The sequence below is a fragment of the Octodon degus genome, unplaced genomic scaffold, assembly GCF_000260255.1.
Source record: "Octodon degus isolate 3935 unplaced genomic scaffold, OctDeg1.0 scaffold00290, whole genome shotgun sequence".
Lineage (NCBI taxonomy): Eukaryota > Metazoa > Chordata > Mammalia > Rodentia > Octodontidae > Octodon > Octodon degus.
The window spans coordinates 561,488-570,656 of NW_004524866.1; the positions used below are offsets into that span (position 1 = coordinate 561,488).

Here is a 9,169-nt window from a genome sequence, read left to right on the forward strand (position 1 = left end):
GAAGAAGAAGAAGAAGAAGAAGAAGAAGAAGAAGAAGAAGAAGAAGAAGAAGAAGAAGAAGAAGAAGAAAGAGGAGGGGGAGGAAAAGGAGGAGAGAAAATTAGACAGACAAGAGAAAGAAAGAAAGAAAGAAAGAAAGAAAGAAAGAAAGAAAGAAAGAAAGAAAGAAAGAAAGAAAGAAAGAAAGAAAAAAGAAAGATGAGCTGAAGGCTTGGGGAACAGGAGGATATATTGGGAGAAATACATAAAAGGCATGTGTCTTTCTGTAATAAGACTTTTTAAAAAATTATTATGAGCCATACTTTTCAATCACCTATTGCATAGTGACATGAATAATCATTAGTGCCACTGAGCTGTATTGGTTATATTTACACAGAATATAGGATATGATAAATGATCATATCTACACGTTTCTTTTTTTTAGTCTTTGTTTATTTACATATTTGGTACAGAGCTTCAGTACACAGCTAAGATTCGTAGTGATCCTCCTGTCTCAGCCTCCCCATCACTGGAATTACAAGTGTGTGCCACCATGCCCAGTTTCTGTGCCTGGTTAGGCGCAGGGCCAGTAGGGCGTGCAGTACAAGGGATCAAACCTGAGTCCTTGCATTTACCAGGCATGCACTTAGAAAGCTGCTCTATCTCCCCGACCCCTACATGTTTCAATGTACAATATTTTTTTCACAGATCCTCCAACATCTCTATTATATCATGTGGCTATAAATTGTGGTAATTTCTTCAGATGATTAACAGAAGTATAAAACATAGAAACATCCTAATTTTGACTGTAAGTGAGGTACATAAAATGAGGCTCAAGATAACTGGAAAACGAAGAATGTGAGGATGTATTTTGTGTGTTGCACCCAAAAGTAATACTGAAGATTTTTCAATACCATAAGTATCACTTTGGAGATAATTGACCTTAGAAAATTACCTCTCAACCTCTACAGTATTTACTTATGTTTGTGGCATGGATATTTAGCTTCATAATCTGCAAGGATAATTGTCAATCGGTTCTGAAATATAATGCTTGATGATATTGTATACAAGAGAGATCCTTTGGGTGCATATAATCATAATGGATTGTGGTAACTTGATATGTGTGAATTTATAGAGAAAAAATGCATCCCAAACCAGTTACTTCCAGTTTAAGAAATATATCCTTGGGCCGGCCAGATAGCTAAGGGGGCTACGGCCCTGTCTCCGCAAGGACCCGGGTTCAACCCCAAACTTGTCTTACCAGCCCTGCCCCCAGGGCGTGCTGAGATGGCAACTGAGACTGGTCATGGTGGAGCATGTCTGTAATCCCAGCATTTGGGAGACCCTATATTAAATATATTTTTAAAAATACAAAAAAAATTCTTCAATGAAGTGTGGTTGATATGCTACATTGAAAAAGAATTTGTTTAATTGATAATATTACTTAGAAACACTTTAGTGGAAAATGAAACTAACTGTATGGCCAAATGTGTACCTGATATAGATTTAATAAAGAGGCTGAGTCCTGAACTTGAATATTTTATCAGAAACTAGCAAAAATAAAACTCAACAAAAGCAAAACAGATGAAAAGTAAAAATATGAAAACAAATGTTAAGGAAATTTAGATAGGAAGATAGAAGATCCATAGATAGGCACATAGATAAATAGAATAATAAAGGCAAAGTTGATTCAGTTTCAAAAATGAGCATACTTTAATATTTTCTCCAGGAACAAGAGAAATACCACAAAATAAAGACTATTATTCATACATTTCTCATTTGTACAAATAAGTAAGAAATCTTTCACATAAAATATGTTAGATTTTGGCCCTAGCCTTCTAAGGTCAATTAAGACTCAGGACATATGAGAACTTGTACTATAACGTCATGTAACTCGGTAATGTCCCAAATTTTCTGATCAAAGAGATTATGGGGCCAAAAAGGAAAGTGACTGATGATGTAGAGTGTGCCTAAGGAGAGTCACATGGAAAGAAAACATTCTCTCAGGCTTTCACAGAGAGCACATTGGCCAACCAATGGCCGTGACTCATCCATATGGCTGACACTGACAAAGTTTCTATAATCTGAGGTGCAGGATCTCAGAATAAATCCTGAAGGGATTTCACTGACCTTATCAGACCCAAAAGCTACAACTCTTGTTGCATAGGTCCTGCTTTACCTTGGTCTTAACCATCCAGAAGGAAAGTATAAAAATGAAATATAAGAAATAAAGCCATGCTGTTATGTTGAGCTGTAGGGGACTCAGGTCAACAATTTCTGACATTGCCAGTTAAGCGGAAGACCCAATAATATTATGGGATACTGGACTCTTTTAGAATACTTTACTGAGTTTGCACACGTATAATATTCAAATAACAGAACTTAACAAAAAATGGTAAACAAATGAATGTCCATTTTGTATCTGTGTATTCAGGGTGGTTAGGATAGATATATAGTTACATTCTGTTAATGAATAGAATTATTTGTTCTAATGGTGTTTGTAAATAGAATGTCAAGTACACATCTTCTACAGCAATTAACCACTAAAAAGAATGTATGCAGTGTGTTAATTATTTAAACTGTCCTACTGATTTGATTTGAGGAAAAAAAAGAAGTAAAGCTATGCTGTTATGTTGAGCTGTAGGGGACTCAGGTAAAAAATTTGTGACACTGCCAGTCAAGAGCAAGACCCAATACTATGATGGAGTACAGGACTCTTTTAGAATATTTTGCTGAATTAACATACATATAAAATTTAAATGACCGAACTAAACGGAAAAAAAGTGATACAGATGAATGTCCATTTTGTATCTGTGTATTCAAAATGTTTAGAATAGATATATAGTTACATTGTCTTAATGAATAGAGGAATTTGTTGTAATAGTGTTTGCAAATAGGATATCATGTCTGCATTCTGTACAGCAATTAACCACTAGGAAGAGAGTATGCAATGTGTTAATTATTGAAACTGTCCTACCAATTTGGTTTAAAACTGTCTCATTGTGATTTGTTTCTCAATAAACTTATGGAAAAAAATAAAATAAAAAATGTTAGAAGGATTGGACATCGACTTTTGAAACTGTGCTTAAAATTGAGAAATTGAAAAGAAAATAGCAAACCATCCTAGGGAAAATAAGAAAAATTCCACAGTGTCATATGTATTATCATATAAGATCATAACAATATGTTACAAAACTTTTCACAGTACCTAAAACCTCAGAGGTCAAACATATAAGCATTCAAGATCATATTAACCCTGATTACTCAAACCCCTTTTCAAAAATGGAAAACTGAAGAGATCATGATTTTCTACGAAGAGCTAAAGCCTGGCTTCAGTGCCACAGGGCAATAGTAGAATAGCCAGTCCTACCCTGCCCTTTTTCTGTTGCACGCTAAATTGCGATGGGGTCCTCGATGGTAATCATCTTTGGCTTACTGAATATATTTCAGTACACTAATTTCCCTGGAAAATACAAACAAAATAACTAAAATTATAACACAGTGAGCATCTTTTTTTTGCTTAAAGTCAAAGAACGACAATAACAATTCTTACTAAATTAAAAGTTGGAGAAAATTGTATTAATTTCATAAATAATATTTCTTGAGTCCAAAGCAGGCATTCTATTTTGTCCTTCGATGTGGAAAACAAGAATAAGAAAAACATTCTCAATAGGGCTATTTCTAAAAAGGAAAACCTGTATGAGAAGTACCAGAAGTATTATTCTTTTGGAAATTTTGTTCTTTTTGAAACTACCTAGCTCTGTCCCTGCTTCATTGCTCTGCAATCTGTTGTTGAACATTGTAACCATGAAATCATAACCAAAAATTCAGTATATCTGAATGTGACAATCTCCATGACCGTTAATCTGGTCTCATAACAGAGTGTCCTTAATCTCACCTTCTAACTGCTAATCTCACCCTGTGAGCTGACCAGGGCACAGCCAGGCTGTCCTTCCTTGCCTCTGTACCTCTTGCTTATGTATCATATAAAAACCCTAGGCCATAATCACTCACTATCTGGCTTTGCTGATGGGGAGTGAGCCTGGCCAGGACCAGCAATGCAAAATAAAGGTGCTCACTGCCTCCAGATTTCCTTGGTGTTGCTTCTTTTGCAGACTCAGTTTTGCTCCAACATTCTACTAGCAATGCACAGAAAGACATAGCTAGTACAGTATTCTCTTTTCTTTTTTTATTTACTATAGGGGCTCTAGCATTTCACTACACAGATCGGACTTATAGTAATGCACCTGTTTTCAGGCTCCCAGTGCTGGGATTACAGGCACATGCCACCATGCTCATTTCAGTGCACCCTGGTGGTGGGTCTGACATGGCATGCCAAAGATGGAACCCAGGTTTCTGCCCTTGTCAAGGCAGTTGCTTTAGTCCCGTGAGCTATCTGGCCAGCCTCTAATACAGTATTTTCAAGCAAAGAAATAACAATCAAACTGTTCTCAGAAAACACTTACTACAAATGACAGCATCCTCTAATGTTAGTTGTATATATAAAATACTACTGATTTAATTAATTTATAAAGTTCTAATTGAATATTTTATGTTAAAATGCTCCTCAAATATACTTATGTAATATTCAAAGATAAAATTATGTATGATCCTTATTACATTATAAAATATGAAATGCTGATAAATTCTTTAAGTGTTTGCAAACATAGTAATGATAAATTAAAGGAAAGAATTAACAAAAGTAAAACTTAAATAAGTGGTTGAATAAAATGTGTTTACATATGGAAGTTTCCTTGAAGAAGAATCACTATTTACAAAATTGATACAATGACACTACGTAATTTTAGTGAAAATTCAATTATGACTTTGGATGTAAATTATGACCTTTTATGAGGTAACAGTTCCTATGTTTCCTGAAATAAAATGCTACTAGAATGATCTGATTCATTAAAGTTATGAGATTATGGTAGGTTTTCCATAATTGCCTGTAGATTCAAAGAGAAATCACAACAATACATGCAGAGATTGTTTGTTACAGAAGCCTTTTGCTTTGTGAAAAGGAGAGAATGGAATTTATGAATGTAGCAGACTAATAAACAAAATATTGTCCATGGCATCACAAATAAGGTGGCCAGTATCAAGTAGTAGTTGTTTCTTATATAACATTTTCAAGCGTCTAGAAAACCTGTGAAATTTTCCTCAAGTGCGAGCATCTTGGGGTAAGGGCTATGAGTAAGTAGAAAAAACTGAAACTGTTGTGTTGATAACTTTAATTTCTCATTAGATATGGAACATTGTGTGACGTGTCCAGATCATCAGTATGCCAACATTCAGAGAAACCACTGCCTCCAAAGGAATGTCACTTTTCTGGCTTATGGAGACACATTGGGAAAGGCTCTGGCTGGCACTGCCCTGAGTGTCTCTGTTCTCACAGCTACAGTACTTGGGCTCTTTGTGAAGGACAGAGACACTCCCATCGTCAAGGCCAACAACAGGGCTCTCAGCTACACCCTGCTCAGCTCCCTCACCTGCTGTTTCCTCTGCTCCTTGCTCTTCATCAGCCGTCCCAACACAGCCACCTGCATCCTGCAGCAGACCACATTTGGAGTTGTGTTCATTATAGCTGTCTCTACTGTCTTGGCAAAAACCATTACTGTGGTGCTGGCCTTTAAGGTCACTGCACCAGGCAGGAGGATGAGACAATTGCTGGAGTCAGGGGCACCTAACTACATCATCCCCATCTGTACCCTGATCCAACTCACTCTCTCTGGAATCTGGATGTTGACAAATCCACCCTACATTGACACAGATGCTCACTCTGAATACGGCCACATCATCATTGTGTGCAACAAGGGCTCCCTCACTGCCTTCTACTGTGTCCTGGGATACCTGGGCTCCCTGGCCCTGGTGAGCTTCACTGGGGCTTTCCTGGCCAGGAACCTGCCTGACACCTTCAATGAAGCCAAGTTCCTGACCTTCAGCATGCTGGTGTTCTGCAGCGTGTGGGTCACCTTCCTGCCCGTGTACCACAGCAGCAAGGGGAAGGCCATGGTGGCCATGGAAGTCTTCTCCATCTTGGCCTCCAGTGCAGGGCTGCTGGGCTGCATCTTTGTCCCTAAGTGCTACATTATTTTGTTAAGACCAGAGAGAAATTCTCTGCATGGCTCTAGAGATAAAAAAAGTATAAAACATTTTCATAGTAAGAAACCATTCTAAGTTAAAATATATGCTTTTCTAAAATCCATAATGGCTCAGAGGTGAACCTATAGTATTATTTTCAGTTACATATTTCATTACTAGCATGGAATTTACTTCAATTACCAATGGATTCATTTTTTTCTAATTAGTCCTAATGTTCCTATCTAAAATTTTTCATCTAAGTGAAAAATTTCAATATCTTTTTGAATCTTATTTTGAAAAGAATTAGTTAATGCCATAAAATCTATACTAAGTCCTTATTGTTAACCTTAAGTTTGATTCAGTTCTCCCTTTTATGTCGTGCACCACGTGACTTTCTCAAGTCATTTGTGTTCATATTTAATATACTAACTTTTGTCTGCACATCATCACATTTCATAATTCTCTTTTGTATTTCATTATTTTTTCCTTTTTAGACTTATTATGACTCAAATATGTTACAAAAGTTCACTCTGTTTCATATTTTCTTGCTCCACTTTATCTCTCAATATTCCTGGAAATATATTTGAAGAAATTGTCTCCCATTGTCTTTTGAATCCTACAGTCAGCCGATCACTTGTATTCACTCCTCTTGAATTAAAGTGGAGCAGAAGACATTTTTGTCACAAAGTTGCACATCCATATTTGTGTTAGACTCGTGTTTACTCTCTGGAGTAGCTCTATTCTTTAAATATTTTGTAAGTTTTGTTATATTAAACACTAAGTGTTTAACATGAGAATATCAGAAAAATAGAGTATTGCATTTTAATATTTATTATGTTTATGTAAAATCATTAACATTTTAATTATTGATTAGTTACTGATGTAAAAAATCTAACAGGGGCAACAGATTCAACCATGCAGACTAGAAAACCCAAGCCTAAGTTGTCTTTTGTCATACGAACCTGCACAAGGAGGTGTCCTGAAGCTCCACAAGCAGCAACCCCAGCCTGGAGCCAGGAGGCCGGGACAGGCCATTGGAGGGGGTGCCCCCATAGGAGGAGCAGTTGCCCCTTTCCGGCCTCCAGACGGTTACCCTTTTAAATGTCTGTGTACTAGGCTGGAGGAGTAGCATGAGGCAGCGGAATGGAACAGTGGGGTTGGCCGCAGCCCTCTAGGTCTAGACGCACCTCTCCACCTAAATGCAGTTCTGACTGGCAGGGGGAGAAAGCAAACAGAGTCGAATTAGCCAACCAACAGGCCAGTTGGAAAGGTTTGGGATTGTGACTTGTGGGACTCTGCAAAATTATTGCTGAGCAAAAGACTGCCGGAATGGTGCTGACCGGCTGGATCAGATGCGCAGAAGCATTCCGTGGACTGGAGGAAAAAGTGGCATATAAGGCGCGGCCCTCGCCACCGGCGTGGAGGTGGTCCGGTGAACGCGCTGGGGTTTAGGCTAGGCAGAGAGGCAGGCGGCCGAGGTCGTGTTCCTCTCTTGCAGTTTCCACTCACAGCGCCTCTGGGGCGTTTTCAGCAGAATCAACTTGCGATCCTACGTGTGGCATCTTTCCAAAGGAGCCAGCTCCTAAAGGCAGGCGTGTCTGTCTAGGGCCAGCGGCTAGGCGGAGCCGGGGGCTGTGGATGCTGCGTGCGGAGCGCTTCAGGCCAAGGTGAGGGACCGAGGCCGCCTCCGCAGCCTCCGCCAAGTCTGTCCGCGCCGCCCGGGCTGCTGTCGCCACACCATGTCCGCGGCCACCCACGTGGACTTCGTGGCTGTCCAGTGTCCGGTTTCCATTTCGCTGCGGAACCAGAGCGTGCGAGCGCTTGGACAGCGAGAGACTGTGACTACCTGCGCGCGAGGTGACCAAGGAGCACAGTGACCGGGGGAAACCTGGAGGGATGACCGCACGCTGGTCACCCACGTCAAGAGCTTGTTGAACCTGAACAAGTACCGACCCAACCGGATCCTTCGGGGTGCAGCGACAGTCTGAACAGTAGCGATGAGGCTGTGGGAGCAGACAGCTACTCGACCACCGGATCTGGGTGGAGTCCTCCCCTCAGCCTGGAGGGGAGACAGGATCCAGGCAGCGGGCCCAGCCTGCTCTCCGGCTCCACCCTGGGGTGGCTGCGAAGGGGCAACAAGCCTCCGAAAAGAGGCACAAGTGCCCCTACAGTGGCTGTGGGAAAGTCTGTGGAAAATCCTTCAATCTCAAAGTCCATTACAGAGTGCATACAGGCGAAGGGCCCTTCCCTGCATGTGGTCCTCCTGCCTTAAATGGTTCTCCAGCTCAGGTAAGCTGTCCTGCCACTACAGGACCCACACTGGGAAAAAGCAGTTCGGCTGTCCACTTCGTGAGAGCGCTTCCTGAGGAGTGACCACCTCACAAAGGGTGCCTGGCGTCACACCGAGTTCCACCCCAGCATGATCAAGCGGCCGCAAAAGGCGCTGGCCAACTTGATGTGAGGTGCTACCCACCACTGCCAGGGAGGGATGGACCCCGAAGGACAAAACAATTCCCAGGAAACAGGCGGATGGACATATGGAAACCCAGCCCCAGAAGAGGCACGCTGTGACAGCAGGAGGTCACTGTTCTGTGGTCAATATTCTGATTTTTCATTTCTGTGCTTTTTTGCTTTGTTTTGTTTTAATCGCACAGTAGCCTAAAATCAAAGTCAATGCTCAGCCACCTTCCATTATTTTTCGGGGGGTAGGGGGAAAGAGTAAGGCCAAGACTGTGGTAAGATTTCCAGTTCACAGGGCTGGGGAGATGGCTCAGCAGAGTAAGTGCTTCCTTGGCAAGCACAAGAGTCTGAGTTCAGTCCTGGGTTCCTCAAATAAATGAATAAAATAAAATTTCCACTTCACGTGGGTGTACATATGTCGGACTGGGTGAGTAGACTCTTGGTATCACACGTGATCCTGGGCCTTCATGCTTGCAGTCTCAGAACTGTTTTCTTAACCTTTTAATGTAACAACGAGTGAGCTTTGGTTTCTTTATTAGCAAAACCACTCTCTTGAATCATGTTAACTTTTGAGATTAAACAGAAAAATAAATCCTGTAAAAAAAAACTGAAATGTACTTCTATATGATGTACAATGAAAGCACCAATA

General features: G+C 40.6%; 1 protein-coding gene and 1 pseudogene across 1 annotated transcript in view; both read left to right on the forward strand.

Moving 5' to 3' along the window:
• The window catches only part of LOC101591372 (vomeronasal type-2 receptor 116-like), a 52,648-nt gene extending 46,492 nt beyond the window's left edge, over positions 1 to 6,156 (forward strand). The window contains 1 exon segment of the mRNA XM_023707435.1: positions 5,225 to 6,156. Within this exon segment, the coding sequence (XP_023563203.1) occupies positions 5,225 to 6,156 (932 nt within the window).
• Positions 6,157 to 7,799: 1,643 nt separating this feature from the next.
• On the forward strand, positions 7,800 to 8,521 carry LOC101591766 (annotated as a pseudogene).
• The last annotated feature ends 648 nt before the right edge of the window (positions 8,522 to 9,169 follow it).